Below are 20,225 nucleotides of genomic sequence, written 5' to 3' on the forward strand. Positions count from 1 at the left end.
TATGCACACATTCAAAAATCAGCTTGTAATTTGTCCAGAAATCGACTTACAATCTATTCAAAAATGCTCGAAAGCAAACGGCTGCTTTTCAAAATCTTATGTATAATAATCGACAGACCAATGTGTGCTGAATGCTAGGCGCTTTGTGAAACAAAGAATGTGAATTTCGCACCCTCTGAAATTGCCGCCCGTGGCAGATACCCCGGTTCGTCCTCGCTCCTCCCCTCCTCCCCTCTCCCCTCCTCCCCTCCCCCTCCTCCCCTCCCCCCTAGATCCTGGTCTGACAGCAGGTCATAACCTGACGGAAAAAGCTGCAACTATAAGAAAGAGTTTTCTGGTACAAACGAAAGTCTCTAGGCGTGTATGGTGAAAGATGATATCTATTCAAATTTCTCGCCAGTCGCTTGAAACTGGCGATAGTGGGGCAGTATGAAGATGCAAATCAGCTTCCCTTTAAATACACTCTGTAGCGGTTGTGAGCGTTAGTTATCTCTGAGACTGGATGTGGTGAATTGATGTCAGTCAAGAACGTCTATAAGGCGTCGTCGACAACATTATGAACAGTGCACTTAGTTTGAGCGAGGACTGCGGGTAGCTGGATGTTCCTTCTGCGATACTGCAGAAAGAATTGGCAGAAATGTAGCTGCTGTACATGTTTACTGGCAGCGTTGTACACGAGAGTGTACGGTCATTAGGAGACCGGGCTTTGGACGACCATATGGCACTACCGAGAAGGAAGACGACCGTGTCCCGAGTATGGCTCTGGAGCATCGTACTGCATCTGCAGCAGTAATATGAACAACAGTTAGCGCCTTAGTCACCCGACGAACTGTTACAAACCGCTTACGTCAAGGACAGCTCCGAGCAAGACGCCCTACACCGTGCTTTCCACTGACCCCAAATCACCACCATTTGCGACTTTAGTGGTGTCAAGCGAGAGCTCACTCAAGGGCAAGGTGGAGGCAACTTGTGTTTTCCGATGAAAACTGGTTCTGCCTCGGTACCAGTGATGACGGTGTGTTGGTTAGAAGAAAGCCAGTTGAAGGCCTGCAACAACCTGTCTGCATGCTAGACTCACTCCACCTACACCTGGAGTTATGGTCTGGGGTGCGATTTCGTGTGACAGCAAGAACACTCTCGTGGTTATCCCATTCACACTTACTGCAAGTTTGTACGTCAGTCTGATGATCCGACTTGTGATGCTGCCACTTGTGAACATCCCAGAGAATATTTTCCAACAGGATGACACTCGTCCACATACCGCTGTTGTAACCCGGCATGCTCTGCAGAGTGTCGACATGTTGCTTTGACCTGCTCGATCACCAAATCGAGCACATAAGGGACATCATCGGTCGACTACTCCAGCATCCGCAAACAGCATTAGCGGTCGCTGTATTGACTGACAGAGTGCCACATGCATGGAACTCCATCCGAAAACTGACATTCGGCACCTGTGAATGCAGTCGATGCGCGTTTGCATGCTTGCATTCAAACATTCTTACGGTTACTGTGAAATAACGCCTCCCGTGCCCGGTAGAAATAATTAATTATATATGTCTAAGGAAAGATATATTTTGCGTTAACTGCAGCGATCATGTAACACTGAGTGTCTGAGTGTTAATTCTAAGCTTAGTGTGGTTGGCGTGGCATCAACATCTCTATTACTACTATAAATTACGATGTGCCTTTCTGTTAGCCTCTCGAACTATCAGATTCTATCTTGTCAGACATTTTAGTTCTAGTGAGTTCTATTTCTTAATATTGTAATTATTCCTTGTGTCTTATGATATGCATCGCAGTTACTACGATATTCTTATTTTCCACGATGATTTCCTCTGCTGATGAGCATTCTAATTTCTAAAAAGGACTAAACTCTGTAAACGATAACTAATTTTCGCTGTAAGTTGGCAAATTCCATTGTGTTTTCTTTGCAGAAGATGTCTGCCATGAAACTTGTAAATGTACGAAACAATTTTTCTAAATAATAATTTGAATTGCTGTAAGATAAAAACGGGATGGCTTTCACAAAATTATTTATTAATCAGATTTCCAGAGTCTCAGGTATTCTATATTTCATAGTTAGTCGACCGCACGTCTGGACACTAATAAGAAAAAGAATTTTTCTTAGAAAAGTTTTACGATGCTCTTTATAAGCTAACCTGTATACAGACAACTGAATGACCTCTTCCAGAACTTCACTACAAAAACTACAAAAGGTAAATTTAATATTACTGTAGCCCTGTATGGAAGTGAAACATGGACTATAAATAGTTTGGACAAGAAGAGAACAGAAGTTTTCGAAATGTGGTGCCACAGAAGAATGCTGAAGATTAGATGGGTAGATCACATAACTAATGAGGAGGTATTGAATAGAATTGGGAAGAAGAGGAGTTTGTGGCTCAACTTTACTAGAAGAAGGGATCGGTTGGTAGGACATGTTCTGAGGCATCAAGGGATCACCAATTTAGTACTGGAGGGCAGCGTGGAAGGTAAAAATCGTAGAGGGAGACCTAGAGATGAATACTCTAAGCAGATTCAGAAGGATGTAGGCTGCAGTACGTACTGGGAGATGAAGCATCTGGCACAGGATAGAGTAGCATGGCGAGTTGCATCAAACCAGTCTCAGGACTGAAGACCACAACAACAACTTAACTTATAAGAGTTACTATTTACTGTCAATAGAAGTCGTCTCAGTTATAAAATATTCTCTCTATTTAACAAGATTTAACATTCTTTCAAGTAAAATGTAATAGTAAGTTATATTTTATTACATCTGTTAGAATTCACTGTTGCAATGGCTTATCTCGTGGTTCAATTAATCAGTGGTTGTGCAATGTTCATCACTTAAATGTGTTAGCTAGACAAATGTAATCCCGAAATCCATTACTAGAAATTAATTATTTTCTGGTACTGCGGTAGTAGGTATAAAAAGACGAGGGTTGCTAGAAATCCTTGGGTAACAGAAGAAATATTGAATTTAATTGATGAAAGGAGAAAATATAAAAATGCAGTAAATGAAGCAGGCAAAAAGGAATACAAGCATCTCAAAAATGAGATCGACAGGAAGTGCAAAATGGCTAAGCAGGGATGGCTAGAGGACAAATGTAAGGATGTAGAAGCTTATCTCACTAGGGATAAGATAGATACTGCCTACAGGAAAATTAAAGAGACCTTTGGAGAGAAGAGAACCACGTGTATGAATATCAAGAGCTCAGATGGCAATCCAGTTCTAAGCAAAGAAGGGAAGGCAGAAAGGTGGAAGGAGTATATAGAAGGTTTATACAAGGGCGATGTACTTGAGGACAATATTATGGAAATGGAAGAGGATGTAGATGAAGACGAAATGGGAGGTAAGATACTGCGTGAAGATTTTGACAGAGCACTGAAAGACCTGAGTCGAAACAAGGCCCCCGGAGTAGACAACATTCCATTAGAACTACTGACGGCCTTGGGAGAGCCAGTCATGACAAAACTCTACCAGCTGGTGAGCAAGATGTATGAGACAGGTGAAATACCCTCAGACTTCAAGAAGAATATAATAATTCCAATCCCAAAGAAAGCAGGTGCTGACAGATGTGAAAATTACCGAACTATCAGTTTAATAAGTTACAGCTGCAAAATACTAACGCGAATTCTTTACAGATGAATGGAAAAACTGGTAGATGCGGACCTCGGGGAGGATCAGTTTGGATTCCGTCGAAATGTTGGAACACGTGAGGCAATACTGACCTTACGACTTATCTTAGAAGAAAGATTAAGAAAAGGCAAACCTACGTTTCTAGCATTTGTAGACTTAGAGAAAGCTTTTGACAATGTTGATTGGAATACTCTCTTTCAAATTCTAAAGGTGGCAGGGGTAAAATACAGGGAGCGAAAGGCTATTTACAATTTGTACAGAAACCAGATGGCAGTCATAAGAGTCGAGGGGCATGAAAGGGAAGCAGTGGTTGGGAAAGGAGTGAAACAGTGTTGTAGCCTCTCCCCGATGTTATTCAATCTGTATATTGAGCAAGCAGTAAAGGAAACAAAAGAAAAATTTGGAGTAGGTATTAAAATTCATGGAGAAGAAATAAAAACTTTGAGGTTCGCCGCTGACATTGTAATTCTGTCAGAGACGGCAAAAGACTTGGAAGAGCAGTTGAACGGAATGGACAGTGTCTTGAAAGGAGGATATAAGATGTACATCAACAAAAGCAAAACGAGGATAATGGAATGTAGTCAAATTAAATCGGGTGATGCTGAGGGAATTAGATTAGGAAATGAGACACTTAAAGTAGTAATGGAGTTTTGCTATTTAGGAAGTAAAATGACTGATGATGGTCGAAGTAGAGAGGATATAAAATGTAGACTGGCAATGGCAAGGAAAGCGTTTCTCAAGAAGAGAAATTTGTTAACATCGAATATAGATTTATGTATCAGGAAGTCGTTTCTGAAAGTATTTGTTTGGAGTGTAGCCATGTATGGAAGTGAAACATGGACGATAACTAGTTTGGACAAGAAGAGAATAGAAGCTTTCGAAATGTGGTGCTACAGAAGAATGCTGAAGATTAGATGGGTAGATCACGTAACTAATGAGGAGGTATTGAATAGGATTGGGGAGAAGAGAAGTTTGTGGCACAACTTGACTAGAAGAAGGGATCGGTTGGTAGGACATGTTTTGAGGCATCAGGGGATCACAAATTTGGCATTGGAGGGCAGCGTGGAGGGTAAAAATCGTAGAGGGAGACCAAGAGATGAATACACTAAGCAGATTCAAAAGGATGTAGGTTGCAGTAGGTACTGGGAGATGAAGCAGATTGCACAGGATAGAGTAGCATGGAGAGCTGCATCAAACCAGTCTCAGGACTGAAGACAACAACAACAACAACAACAACGGTACTGCGGTCTTTTCTTGTTAGTGTATAAATCATCCTTACGTACGAACGAGCGTAAAAACAATAAGGGACCATGTAAATTTACCACCGGAGCTATTTCGTTTCAGATACGTGAAATGGAGTTATTGGCAACGTTAAGGGTGAAAGCATGCACGACGTTGAAGATTTTTGTTGCTTTAAGGAGCATGCCTTAGACTTACAAACTGCGATGTGAGGTCTTGGTAGCATTGCAAAGGTTACAAGTGATACTGACCTCATTGATGATCTTCTGACCGAGCAGGCAGAACAGTGCCACCTGGTAAGCGTACAAGGTGGAGCTCATCAGCATCTTAACCGTCTGGATGACCTCCACGTCCTCCTGCAGCAACTGAAACAACAAATGTTAATTGTTGTATAATCCTCTAACTGAAGTACAATTTCGTTTGTTACCAATATTTGTTGTCATTCGGTGGTGTTCTTGGCTCAATAGTAGTAAACCAGGCTGCTTATGTAGAAGTCTGGATTCGATACCACATGTCTACGATCTGTATACATCAGTTACTACCAATTTCATCTCTGGAAATGTTTTATGTGAAAACTGCTGAGTTGCACAATAGCTTGAAGTACACATTAAACAAGACGGTGTCCCAAAAAGAATGACCTGATTTTAGCATGTAATAATACTGAGACAAATGTCACTAGGGAACTGAAACAGCGCTAGATGTAATCGGCATGGTCTAGAGCTTCAGAAAAAAATCCGCTAGATGTCGCTACGAGCACTGACCTGGAGCATGCAGCCAGTCTCGCACAGTATGGCGTCCGCGCAACAGAAGACCTGTTGTGGTATTGAATTTAGTCATAATCAGCGATCGCAGTTCAGCGGTTGTTTCATATTCGATTTAGTGTTTAACCACCATCACCAAAGAACATTCGACGGTGGTATAAAGTGTCTGAAGAAACAGGGTGCCCCTGTAAAAGCAAAAGTCCGGCCAGGCCACGTGTTCCTGAACAAACAATGGAACAAATCCGACGAACATTTTGAGCCGAGCCCCTGCACGTCTACGCATCGTGCTAGCCGAGAACTTGCGTTACCGCGCATGAGAGTGTGGCATGTGTTATGGCGTCGCTTAGCCCTCAAACCATACCGATTACAACTGGTACAAGCTCTTCGAGATATTGACAAAGTGAAGCGAGTGGACTTTAGCAGTGCTGTTCTAGAGGACGTGGAAGACGACACTTCTATGTCACGGTTTATATTCAGTGATGAGGGAACTTTCCACATTAGCGCTAAGGTTCACCGTCATAATGTGCGCATATGGGGGCGCGAAAATCCCCATGAAACAATTTAACACGAACGTGATTCACCGAAAGTGAATGTTTTTGTGATGTTTCGCAAAGCAAGGTTTATGGGCCCTACTTTTTTGAGGAAGAACCGGAACAGGACAATAATAGCTTGTAATGCTACCGAACTAGCTATTCGCACAACTTGACTCTGACACTTTCATCTATCAGCAAAATGGAGCACCACTGCACTGGCACAACAACGTGCACAGTTTCCTCAGTGCCACGTGTCTCAACGTTGGATAGGGCGAACAGGACCTCCTAGGTCCCCTGACTTAACACCATGTGATATCTTCCTGTGGGGATATGTTAAACAATGTGTTTACGTACCTCCCTTGCCTCGTGACATTGATGAACTAAAAACCAGAATATCAGCTGCTGTAGCTTCAGTGACAGAAGACACCTTACACTCAGTTTGGGATGAATTCGGCTATCGGCTAAATGTCGTCCGTGCAGCCAGTGGAGGACATATTGAACATTTATGATGAATTTTTATAAACTTCTCTCTTTTCTGAGTAATTTAGTATGTAATTTGTTGGTGTTAAGCCTTTACTCCTAATAAATAATTCTATTTAAATTCGGATCATTCTTTTTGGGACACCCTGTGTAGTTCTCCCCACAACTGGCTGGTAGGTCAATTCAGAAGTCAGAGGTAGGCATTCTATCTCCAGTATGACCGTATCTGGTAAAGGGCTGTGGTGTTCAGGCTATACCTTGGGTTTATGACAACTTTACTTTTACTGTAATAATTAATGAAAACCACCTTGGCTGTATTGTTACATATTTATTGTGTTACGACCGGTTTAGTTTCTCTGAATATCTACGGATTATCCACCGTTAAACAAAACAGGAAATTGGGCTGCAGCTGCAGCATCTTAACGAATGCAATAAGCAACTCGCACTGATAACACACTTTTAGCAAATACCCACCGAATCATGTTGAAGTCAAGAGATAAATGGTCTGGCTGTCGTATGTAATGTTGAAGACCAAATCCAAGACGACTGATTGTAAACATTCTGTAGACCGCTAGGCGAAAGCAATTGCGCATAGTTGTGATCATACAATGTGATCATGACAACAGAATAAAAGCCACTACAAAACATGATGTCACTGAAGGTATGAAAGAACTGAAAATAGCTGATCAGAGCAGATTTAATGCGCTGCTAACTAACTAAAAGCTAGCTATGCTTAATTTGATACATTTCTGTATATCAAAGGAACAGATTCCAAAAGTCACAAAAAGTTGCACTTACATAGATGGATGAGATGCATAAAATAGTGAGTAACCACTTACACACATCAAGTAACTGTACACAACTTAGTAGACAAACTGTTAAGTGACCTTGAGCAATGCATAAAGACGATTACAAGAAAACATGATGTCGCTCAAAATATGGAATGCTAAAATTACTAAACTGGGTAGTTGGAGTCGTTTATTGACAATTAAAGTCTAGCTGTGTTTACCTTGCTAACATTATGTACAAGTACAAAACTGATAAAGAATAGAAGCCACTACATAATAAATTCAAACGACTGAAAATTTTTTCTACGTAGCTATAAAATAGAACAATAAATGCCGAAGTTCTTAAATGAACGCTAGTTTCTTGAGCAACAGTAACTGAACTCACTTCCCTTGAAGTTTTCTCGTATATTTTCATATTCATTCAAGTCGTAGTGTTCTGAACAGTATACTGATGTCCACTCCAATACAGAAACGATGCAGCTAATGTTTAGGCAGCTCTTAGTGCGTAGTTTAGTTACTCTGCTTGTGATGAGGTTTTATGTACGCTTAAATTTTTTGCGTTGATACTTTTAGCTATATAACGTCGATGGTGCAACGTTGTTTTGGTCGTAAAGCTTATGTCTTGCAGACCTGTATTTATACATACCTCACTTTTGGATGTTTTATATTCTTTTGACACACTTTAATGGTGATAGAACCATTAGATGTTTTACATCATAATCTTTTGTTTAATCACTCACCCACTAATGTATCTATTTAATTATGATATACCTTTTGGCAACCACTGGTCATTTCCGCTTTTATCGTACATAACAATAGCAAATATAACACAACTGGATTTAGTTGTCAACAAATGACTGAATTTACTCAGTTTAGTTCTTTTATTTTTCCACATTCTCAATGAAAACACATTTTTTTGTAACCGCTTTTATTCTCTGCTCATCATCACTTTCTTTAGCACATTTACTGCCTGCAGTAGTGAACAATCACTTCATATTCGTTTGTGAAATCAGTTACTCGTTGTTTCATCTGGAAACGTTAGTGCATCTTTGTGTAAGCTGTGATTTTGTTCTTCCGCTGTACAGACACGTAGAAAACTCACACAACTCGCATTTACTTTGTTAGTGACATACAAAGCTACCCAGTCGTGATTTTTTATTCCTCTATATTTTCAATGAAAACTTTTATTTTTTCATTGCTTTTCTTCTGTAAACATGATCATTTTTATGTAATCACAATTTCTGGTTCTGTTATAGTGTATCTAGTTATTCGACAGTCGATTGTACAATAAATTGTGTGGTCCTGTCAACTTAGTGTTTGGTAACCACTGGCATTTGTCTCTTTTATTGTAAATAATTGTCGCTTATTGTAATTTTATTAACAGTACACGATAACAACCACAACGGATGATTAACGCATTTACATTTTCAATAGCAATGTGTTTTCTGTAATTATATTATCACGACATACGATAGTTCTGAAGGATTTTAATTATCATTCTTGTTTATTTTGTAACTTATTTTGCAGCTATCTACTTATGGTCAAATGTGTCAAAAGAGGACACAGTTTGGTGTAAGGTATGTTATCTGATCCCTTGTCATTGTGCGTAATTGTACTGAAAACCAATGCTGTTTTCAGTTGTTTGGATCAATTATGTAGTGGCGTTTATTGTTTATTAGTCCTATAGTTGTACATAATAGTAGAAAGTCAAACACAGCTAGATTTTAATTGTCAGTACATGGCTGAAACTATCCAGTTAATTGTTTTAGCACTCCAGATTTCAGTGCTCACGGAATGAGAACATTTACGGTTTTTTTGCTCTGTCGCGTGCAATTACTTTTCATATGTAAGTGGTTACTCACTGTTCTATCTATCTATGTAAATGCAACCTTGTGAAAGCTTTGGAATCTGTTCCTTTGTTGTACAGACATGTAGCAAATTAACCACAGCTCGTTTTGTTGGCAACGCACAAAAACTTCCCATTTCATATATTTAGAGTTTTTTACGACATCATGACAAGACGCTGTTTGTTGTAACGGCTTTTATTCTGTTGTCACCAACAGCTCGTGTGATCACAATTGCGGATTCTGTTGTCCCATGAGTAATTACATAACAGTCGATTGAATAATGTAAGGCGTTAGCAACCTTATGATGATATGGCTTTGTGTAACCACTGGTGCGTGTTCTCTTTCATTGTAAATAATCGTAGCTAACTTAAAACAGTTCGATTGCAATTAACAGCGTACGATAACGATCAGTTTGGTTGCCTTAGTTCTTTTATATTTTGAAAGACTACGCATCTGTCGTAAATGACTTCTGTGAGATCAGTACTGGTAGAGGAAACAGAGGATATCCAAAGAAGAGGAGTATGTTTCGCTACAGGTTCATTTACTAAGCGTGAAAGCGTTAGGAGACGCTCAGCCAACTCCATGGGCAAACGCTGCAAGAGAGGCATTACGCATCACGGTGTGGTTTACTGTTAAAATTCCGAGAGCGATCGATCTGAGAAACGTCAACCGGTATATTGCTTCCCTCTACGTGTCTCCGAAAACGCCATTAAGTAAAAAATAGAGATATTCGATCCCACGCGAATGGTTTCCAACAAACATTCTTTCCTGGGACTATTAGGGACTGGAACAACAAAGGGACTTGTGACAGTGGTCACAACGTTTTTCCGCCGCACACCATTATGTGGTTAGCGCAGTAGAGGTGGCGGTGTAAACCGAAATCTTCCTTGTTTTGCTTGCAGCTGGGCAAACCCATGATAAGGTCATGACCTCACCATTATTAGTTTCTCCGTTTTTAAATGAAGCACATGATTTCCAAAACAAATGTATGTCAGTAAATACACTCCTGGAAATTGAAATAAGAACATCGTGAATTCATTGTCCCAGGAAGCGGAAACTTTATTGACACGTTCCTGGGGTCAGATACATCACATGATCACACTGACAGAACCACAGGCACATAGACACAGGCAACAGAGCATGCACAATGTCGGCACTAGTACAGTGTATATCCACCTTTCGCAGCAATGCAGGCTGCTATTCTCCCATGGAGACGATCGTAGAGATGCTGGATGTAGTCCTGTGGAACGGCTTGCCATGCCATTTCCACCTGGTGCCTCAGTTGGACCAGCGTTCGTGCTGGACGTGCAGACTGCGTGAGACGACGCTTCAACCAGTCCCAAACATGCTCAATGGGGGACAGATCCGGAGATCTTGCTGGCCAGGGTAGTTGACTTACACCTTCTAGAGCACGTTGGGTGGCACGGGATACATGCGGACGTGCATTGTCCTGTTGGAACAGCAAGTTCCCTTGCCGGTCTAGGAATGGTAGAACGATGGGTTCGATGACGGTTTGGATGTACCGTGCACTATTCAGTGTCCCCTCGACGATCACCAGAGGTGTACGGCCAGTGTAGGAGATCGCTCCCCACACTATGATGCCGGGTGTTGGCCCTGTGTGCCTCGGTCGTATGCAGTCCTGATTGTGGCGCTCACCTGCACGGCACCAAACACGCATACGACCATCATTGGCACCAAGGCAGAAGCGACTCTCATCGCTGAAGACGACACGTCTCCATTCGTCCCTCCATTCACGCCTGTCGCGACACCACTGGAGGCGGGCTGCACGATGTTGGGGCGTGAGCGGAAGACGGCCTAACGGTGTGCGGGACCGTAGCCCAGTTTCATGGAGACGGTTGCGAATGGTCCTCGCCGATACCCCAGGAGCAACAGTGTCCCTAATTTGCTGGGAAGTGACGGTGCGGTCCCTTGCGGCACTGCGTAGGTCTTGGCGTGCATCCGTGCGTCGCTGCGGTCCGGTCCCAAGTCGACGGGCACGTGCATCTTCCGCCGACCACTGGCGACAACATCGATGTACTGTGGAGACCTCACGCCCCACGTGTTGAGCAATTCGGCGGTACGTCCACCCGGCCTCCAGCATGCCCACTATACGCCCTCGCTCAAAGTCCGTCAACTGCACATACGGTTCACGTCCACGCTGTCGCGGCATGCTACCAGTGTTAAAGACTGCGATGGAGCTCCGTATGCCACGGCAAACTGGCTGACACTGACGGCGGCGGTGCACAAATGCTGCGCAGCTAGCGCCATTCGACGGCCAACACCGCGGTTCCTGGTGTGTCTGCTGTGCCGTGCGTGTGATCATTGCTTGTACAGCCCTCTCGCAGTGTCCGGAGCAAGTATGATGGGTCTGACACACCGGTGTCAATGTGTTTTTTTTTCCATTTCCAGGAGTGTAGTTTTTGATGTTGCTTAGCAACAGTCATACAATATTTCTTAAAGGAGCACTCCCCACTTGACCGTTTTATTGCTTATTTAAGCACAACTCAGTGTTCGGGATTTTATGCCATTTTCAAGTATTTGATTTTATGTCTTTAACATATATTGCAAAAGAATTAACATGTGAAGTTCAAAGTTGCTGTAACTTAAGAAAAATATTGCTTCCCCATGAAATGCCAGATGTAAAGTCACCACCTTGTAAGAGATCAGTAAATAATTGTGGGAGGACAACACATTTAATAAAACATGCTTGCGTTGGTAAATAAATTTTTTATTATTTACTGATCAGTTACAAGATGGTGATTTTACGTCTGGCATTTGTAGTGCGCCAGTATTTTTCTTAATTTATGGTCAACTTTGTTCATTAATCTCTCACCCTCCCTCACTCTCTTTCTCTATCCATCTGTCTTCCCCTATCTTTCTCTCTAATATGTTGCATTTCTTTCATTTCCTCTTTCTGTGAGTACCGAAGATCTACATGTAAGTACGTATTAATAGCGCTGACTCCATGCATATGCTGCTTATAAAACTTATTATATTGGAAGTACAATGTCTGCGGTGAAAAGTTTCATTAAAAAGTAGTAGCAACAGAAGTATTTACTGCCACCGTTTCTCTCTAGGCTTTTGTTATGCAGAGTCAGTCGGTGCCTGTTGTACATCGATACCTTCGTGGACCAAATGCTACTTACCACAGCTGTAGCCATGATTTGGAAGCAGATGGAGACCGTGTTGCAGAAGAGGAGCACCGAAGTCGCACGACTCAGCAACTTCTGCAGCAAGCTGACACACCTGAAAGAGAGCAGAGAAACATAAATTATTACGGTGTTTAAGTATACATGATATTTATCATTTTACGGTAACTTGTCTTGTCATCACTGACAAGTACCTTATGCCTATTTTCCTAAACCATTTTCAAATACAATTTATTAAATAAAGAGTGTTTCTGTCTGTATAAAGTATTGTGTTGTAAGTGTAATGATAAAGTTACGCAAAAACTGTGAATGACACTGAATGATTCAGAAAAGAAATACTTCACACATGAGCTACAAGCATTAGAGATTTTCTTCGGAAAGTTCGCTATTATTTAGAATATCGAAATTTTACCTTAGGGACAGACAACCAAGCTCTCAGCTGGATACTAGCTAGGCAACGGAAAACTGGGCTTATTGCCAGGCGCATAATCTGCATTGTAACCTTCAGATTTGTGGTGCACAAAGTAAAGAGGTTGGATAATTTGGTGGCAGATTGATGAGTCGAATGTTCGATCGGCGTGATTGTTAGCAAATAAATAATCAGGTCGCAAAAGATCGGAGTCAGGTTCTTTTAATGAGTCTGATTTTAATGCGTTTTCCTCAATTACTCCTTGATATTAAGGAATTTCAACATCAGGATGATTGGCTGACTGACGGAAGTTAACGACAAATGTGGCAGAAATGAGCAGGTAATGCCTTATGCCTTAAGAGAAAAGGTCATCAGTTATTAGTCCCAGGCTAGTAGTAAAAATAATGTAGTTGTTCCAAAAGAGCTGACTCCTTTGCTTTTTCGATATTTTCACAAATCACAAGAGAGGGGAGGCGGAGGGTATTTAGGCATAAAATTATTAAATGTATGAAAAAATTTGGCAGAAGTTTATGTGGCATTTTGGAAGAAGTATTTGGGTTTTGTAGGTCCTTTGACTTGATCAAAGCTCGGTAATCGCTACATTCTGGTCTATGTCGATACATTTACACGTTTTGTTTGGCTGCTACCTACCAAGGTTTCTATTGCTCAAGTGGTAGTATAAAATTTGCAGGATTTTTTGGAAACTTCACTGCACCACAGTGTTTGGTAATTGATAATGCTACATCTTTTATGGCCCATAGTTTTAAACAATGCTGCCTAAGGGTGGGAACTCAAATAGAGAATGTTAGGAGTAATCGGTATAGATTGTTGCGTCCATTCATCCAAACTTCAGTAGCTGACCAAATGCGCAGGGGAAAATAAACAGTAGTGGCTTGCTTGTAACATGCATATTTGGCGCTTATAACCAACCTAAAACCTCACTACTCGTAATAGCTACAAGTATAAGAGTGCAAATGAAGAAAATATTTAAGTAATGTTGTTCATTCATCACTAGACATGTCTGCACTTGTACCTCTTTTACCACCCATATATTTCATATGCTGAGCACATTAATAAGATCCTGAAGTCTGCCTTCATAGCTTATGATAGGAGCGACCAGTGTGGCTGGGATCGATTGCTTCCGTGGTTAACCATAGAATTTAATAATGTCCGTTATAGAAGCCAGCAATGTATCCTCGCTAATTTGCTCTTGGGTTCTTGAGTAGTAGCTCCACTGTGTAACTTTTGGCCAATTGATAACCTTTTGCCACAGAGGAGAAATTTTCAAGAAGTAGCCACTGAGTGGAGAAGTTCTAAGAGGAAGATTAAAGGATCACATCAAGAGGAAACTAAGCGGTAAGACATGGGCCGTCCATGCAATATCTACCGAGTTGGAAGCAACGTTTTTGTATGGAACTGTTTGGTTATTAGCGAAGCCACTGAAATTAATCACTGAAAAGCTTCTGCCCAAGCTCAAGGGTCCATTCCAAATTCACATGGAACGGCCTTGCAATATCTACGGAGTTGGGAGCAACGTTTTTGTTTGGAACTGTTTGGTTATTAGTAAAGCCACTGAAATTAATCACTGAAAAGCTTCTTCCAAAGCTCAAGAGACCATTCCAAATTAGAACGTTTTTATCTCCAGCAACAGTTTTGTTAATTGATATTCAGGCTGGAAGAGAAGTGAGAGCTCTCTTTTGCCAAATAAAGCTGGTTTTTGAGACTGATCTGATCGTTTAGCCTTATGTAATCAAATCGGGACGGGGTGTATATTAAGGGTGGCACTATTTTTGTTTATGTAACAAGCTTAGCACAACAGTAGGTCTGTGGGTCGCTGGAAAGATCTGGTGTATGGTCCCTCTGGAGACAAGGTGTAATATCGTGGCTCTGAGCCTTGTCAAGGAAGTTCCCTGTGAACCAAGTTCAGGGCTATCGTCCGCGGAGTGCTTGAGGCGACGGGTGTCTACATCTACATCTACATACATACTCCGCAATCCACCATACGGTGCGTGGCGGAGGGTACCTCGTACCACAACTAGCATCTTCTCTCCCTGTTCCACTCCCATACAGAACGAGGGAAAAATGACTGCCTATATGCCTCTGTACGAGCCCTAATATCTTTCCGCGAAAGAGACGTGTCAAGTCCGGTCCGGTTGAGTTCTCAGAGTACTCAATCGACGTTATGGAACGTGTGGTTCCATAGTGTTGAATGTATAAATGGCATTTTGGACGCGGTGCGTCAGTATGTAACCCACAAGTAAATGTCATCAGCATGTGCTCATAAAGATAGATTTTCGATCAGATACTGTAAGCTGGTGTTTCGCTAATGCCACTCTCACTTACCGTTTTATTTGGCTGCAAACGTATGTATTTCTTTGTCAAATGAACTGGCCGTCAGTAATCAGGTTAAATGCGCAGCGAATGAAGTTTTCGTTGCATGTAAAAGGGTGTACTACTCGGAATCAACTGTTGTTTTAAGTGATTTATGGAAGTGTTTCCAGTGGCCAGTGGGTACTGATTAAAACTTACTACGCGAATCTGGAAAAGGTTTCTAAAATATTTAGTCTAATAACGACACACGGGAGGCGAACTTTAAACTGAGGTTGTAGTATGCAGTGGTGTCTTGTGTCTAACACTGAACTGTTTCAGGTACACCTTCGAGTAATGCCTACTTTTCGTGTAAACTATATGCACGGATGATGATTAATTGTTCAGCCAAAACAATCATGTAACCAGTCGGCAGGCGTAATGGAACCAGGTGATTGTTTCATAGCAGCTACGATTGAACAAAATTTTCTAGAATCCAAGCTCCGTCGAAGTCATTCTCTAACTAAGCTACCTTTCTTAAATGTTTGATTTTTAACCTTGTGTTATACACTGAAGAGCCAAAGAAACTGATACACCTGCTAGTATCGTGTAGGGCTACCTCGAGCACGCAGAAGTGCCGCAACACGACGTGGGGTGGACCCGACTAATGTCTGAAGTAGTGCTGTAGGGAACTGACACCATGAATCCTGCAGGGCTGTCCATAAATCCGTAAGAGTACGATGGAATGGAGATCTCTTCTGAGCAGCACGTTGCTGGACATCGCAGAAATGCTCAATAACGTCCATTTCTGGGGAGTTTGGTGGCCAGTGGAAATGTTTAAAATCAAAAGAGTGTTGCTGGAGCCACTCTGTAACAATTCTGCACGTGTGGGGTGTCGCATTGTCCTGGTGGAATTGCCCAAGTCTGCCGGAATGCACAGTGGATATAAGTGGATGTAGGTGATCAGTCACCTGTCAGAGACGTATCTAGACCTATCAGGGGTCCCATATAACTCCAACTGCACACACCCCACACCGTTACAGAGCGTCTACCAGTTCGAACAGTTCCCTGCTGACATGCAGGGTACATGGATTCGTGAGGTGGTCTACATATCCACACACGTCCATCCGCTTGATACAATTTGAAACGAGACTCGTCCGACCATGCTACATGTTTCCAGTCATCAATAGTCCAGTGTTGGTGTTTATGCATCCAGGTTAGACGTACAGCTCTATGACATGCAATCATCAACGGTATGCAAGTGGGCCTTCGGCTCCGAAAGCCCATATCGCTGATGTTTCGTTGAATGGTTTGCAAGCTGATACTTGTCGATGGCCCAGCACTTAAATCTGGAGGGACTGGCATAAGAGTTGCACTTCTGTCACGTTGAACGATTCTCTTCAGTCGTCGTTGGTCCCGTTCTTGCAGGATCTTTTTCCGGCGGCAGCGATATCGGATATTTGATGTTTTACCGGATTCCTGTTATTCACGGTACACTCGTGAAATGGTCGTTCGGGAAAGACCCCATTTCACTGCTTCCTCGGAGATACTGTGCCCCATAGTTCGTGCACCGAGTATGACATCACGTTCAAACTCACTTATATCTTGATAACCTGCCACTGAAACAGCAGTAACCGATCTAAAAACTGCACCAGACACTTGATGTCTTATATAGGCATTGCCGACCTCAGCTGCCTGTTTACATATAGCTGTATTTGAATATTGAATATTCAGGCTTATACCAGTTTCTTTGGCGCTTCGGTGTATAATTGTCAGCTTCCGTAATCTTTCGGAAGTTGTGTTTTAAATATTGGTTTCGCTACCATTAAGCTGTATTTTAAAAGTGATATTGTTCTTAAGCATGATGTTTTAAGAGTTGTTAAGGAAGTCTATGTCTTTGATCTTCTTTCTGTTTACTAAACATTTTGTGACATAATTCTAAGTTTTGAAGTTGTTAGTCACTTGCCCTCGTTTTATATTTCGAGACTGAAAACTGTTATTGTGGTCTGTTATGTATCTGAAGGGTTTTATTTGAATAAATGTACAATTTTTTGCAATTTGTAATTCAAGTCAGTAATCACAGCCTTTCATCCTACTGCTAAATACTGCCATAAGCGTCTAAAGCAACTGCAATAAGCGTCTAAAGCAACCCACTCAAGAATAGCAGGAGTCGATATTCCCGCAGGACCGATGAAAAATCGTACGGGGAAATGTCTCAGGACCTTTTTACTGCCACTAAGCCACAGCACACGGTACGAAGTTGTAAACAGAACGATGCTGGCCACTGAAAAACTGGAGGTAAATACAGGATCGGGACAGATGGCTGCGACCTGTGCAGTTTACCAGCCACCATATGGACAGATGCGTACACAGCACACTGTCTTCCACATGTGCCAGCCTGAGAAATTGCAATTTGTAACTTATCTATGGGACCGACATGAAAAAAGAAGGAAAACAACAAAATATAAGAAAATCCTTATCAACTTCCTGACTACAGCATTAGAAAAAACTACGACGAATGTCAACGAACAGCCTGGGTAACAAACTGGTTAACAACAGCAAACCGATGGGCTCCTATCACCATCAAGACGCAGCAACACAGAGCGTCAAGACTTGGGAAGGAAGAAAGCTGTAGCAACCGGACTAACTAGGCATTCCTCTATACGGAGGGTACACCCACGTACACCCATTTACAACAGACGTGCAGCGGCGAATACCAGTAATTGACAATGAGCATGGGACCTATGACCTCGAAGTTTGGTCCCCTCCCTCCAGTAAACCAACCATTCAACAACGATCACGAGTGTGAGAATTGAAATGTTCCTCAGTAGTGCAATTGGAATACCTGTATTTGAGGGTTATTAATTGGCATGTTTATTTCTAGTCACCATTTTCATTTCTCCTTCTATGACATTACTGTATCAAAATATTTCCTTTCCACGAATCTAAAATGTTCAATTTATTTTAATTCGAAAGGTAACAATAAGAAGTTATCTAATAATGTGAAAGGCCAGTACTATATAGTTCACTCACTCCTCACTTCCAGTCACTGCACACGCTACACACTTTATATACACGTCCATAGGCGTTATAAAAATGGTTGTACGTACATACGTGCGTATTTATGTTTCACGTCTCCTCTTAAACCATTGGATCAAACTCGGTACACATCTAATTTACTGTTTGGAAATCAGCGCTATGTGTTGTAATAACTACCTACCTGTTAATGTGGTGAGGGTGAAAAGGAGCTCACTACGCGCTAATACCCTACTTCAGTCATTTGTTATTTGAGAATGAGGGCACTTAGAGGCTTGCAAGAAACTTAACACAGGATTTCAAACCTTTAAGAAACTTTTTCTCGCTGATGGGTCCCACAAAATGGTGAAAGGAGACAAAGTTTATCACTTACTACACTTTCGCAGTTAACTTAATAAAACTGTCGCATGAAGCATGATGTTTTGATTTATTAATTATTTGCTACTAACTTTATTTGCGATAGATTTTGCAGACAGTATTCACATATATCAATGAACGTACAAAAAAATTATATTATTGTGCGAGACGTAGTTCAGCAAGTATGACATCGCAAACACTGAGACGGAAAACTGCCGCATCGTGCAAGACACTGCTGCTAACTCTATTTGCAACACATTTCGATGATTGTATCTACGTCTGCCGCTGAATGTCCATGCAAAAATATGTCACTGTAAGATAGATGGTTGAGGAGATATGACGTCAGATACTGAGATGCGTGAAAAATTGGCATAATGTATGACGCTTTTATTTATTACTTCCTTACTGCTAACTCTATTCACAACACATTCCGCAGGCAGTAATCACATATACGACTGGATGTACCTGCAAAATTATATTATTGTACAACACATAGTTCATGGGCTACGACGCCATAAGCTTTGAGGTACGTGGAAGTGGAATGGCAGGCCGAAATTAGGTAGACACACATGTGAAATATGTTAAATATATGTGGAATATATCTAACATGTACGTACGTGGGCAAGGCTATGAATACGAAGTTCATCCTAAACCCGTGGACTGACTTCAACCAAATTTGGTACACATATTAATTACAGTCTGGAAACAAAACTATGGGGGTAAAGAGCACCAGTCCCCTATTGGGGTGAACGTGATTATGTGGAGAGAAGAGGCGACAGGAGGTGATGGACAGAGAGCGAGAGGGAAGAAGTAGATGGGAATAGTTATGGTGGGAGGTGATGGACATAAAAGGGAAAGACAAAGAAATGGATGGAGAGAGGGGGTGAAAGGATGGAGAGAGGGGAAGGAGGAGATCAACAGAGGGGGAGGAGGAAATGGACAGAGAAAATAGGAGGAGGAGGATATGGAAGTAGAGGAACAGGCCGAAGACAAAGGGGGACAGAAGGGAGACGAGAAGATTGACAGAGAGAGGTGCAGTAGGAGATGGGCAGTAAGAGGTTCAAAAGGGGATGGGCAGAGGGGGTGAAGGAGGAGATTGAAGCCTGGAATAAATAAGTACCTGGGCATTGCTAGGTACTCTGTTAGTTGTTTCATAAAGGAAAACTACACAAACTATCATCTGAGCTCCATTTTTCGTATCGCGACATTCCATTTGCTACCAGAATGAAATTTTCTCTCTCCAGTGGAGTGTGTGCTGAAATGGAGCTTGCTGGCAGATTAAAACTGTGTACTGGGCCGAGACTCAAACTCCAGACCTTTGCCTTTTGCGGGCAAGTGCTCTATCGACTGAGCTACCCAAGCACGAGTCAGAACCCGTCCTCACGGCTTCAATTTTTCCTGTACCTCGTCTCCTATCTTCCAGACTTCTGTTCACAGGAGAACTTCTATGACTGGAGCGAAGTGGCACCGATGTTGCCATATATAATACAGGACTGCTCCACACCTGCTTTCGCTGGGTCCATGGTACAACTCCTTCAAGCTGGCTGTAAAGCAGGCGACTGTGTTATGGTCCTGTTAATTCACATTCCTTTTAATTCCATCCTAAAGTTTAAAATGAAACGGTACGCTGTTGTATTGAAACAGTTTGCTGAGTGATGAAACAAGGATTGCAGGGCGTGGTA

General features: G+C 41.9%; 1 protein-coding gene across 1 annotated transcript in view; it reads right to left on the minus strand.

The window, feature by feature from the left end:
* The window catches only part of LOC126285085 (odorant receptor 46a-like), an 81,398-nt gene that overhangs the window by 32,433 nt on the left and 28,740 nt on the right, over positions 1-20,225 (minus strand). The window contains exons 4-5 of the mRNA XM_049984409.1: positions 12,432-12,531; positions 5,128-5,241 (exon numbers count right to left, since the gene is read on the minus strand). Of these exons, the coding sequence (XP_049840366.1) occupies positions 5,128-5,241; positions 12,432-12,531 (214 nt within the window). The remainder of the gene's footprint in view (positions 1-5,127; positions 5,242-12,431; positions 12,532-20,225) is intronic.

Source organism: Schistocerca gregaria, chromosome 8 (genome assembly GCF_023897955.1).
Source record: "Schistocerca gregaria isolate iqSchGreg1 chromosome 8, iqSchGreg1.2, whole genome shotgun sequence".
Lineage (NCBI taxonomy): Eukaryota > Metazoa > Arthropoda > Insecta > Orthoptera > Acrididae > Schistocerca > Schistocerca gregaria.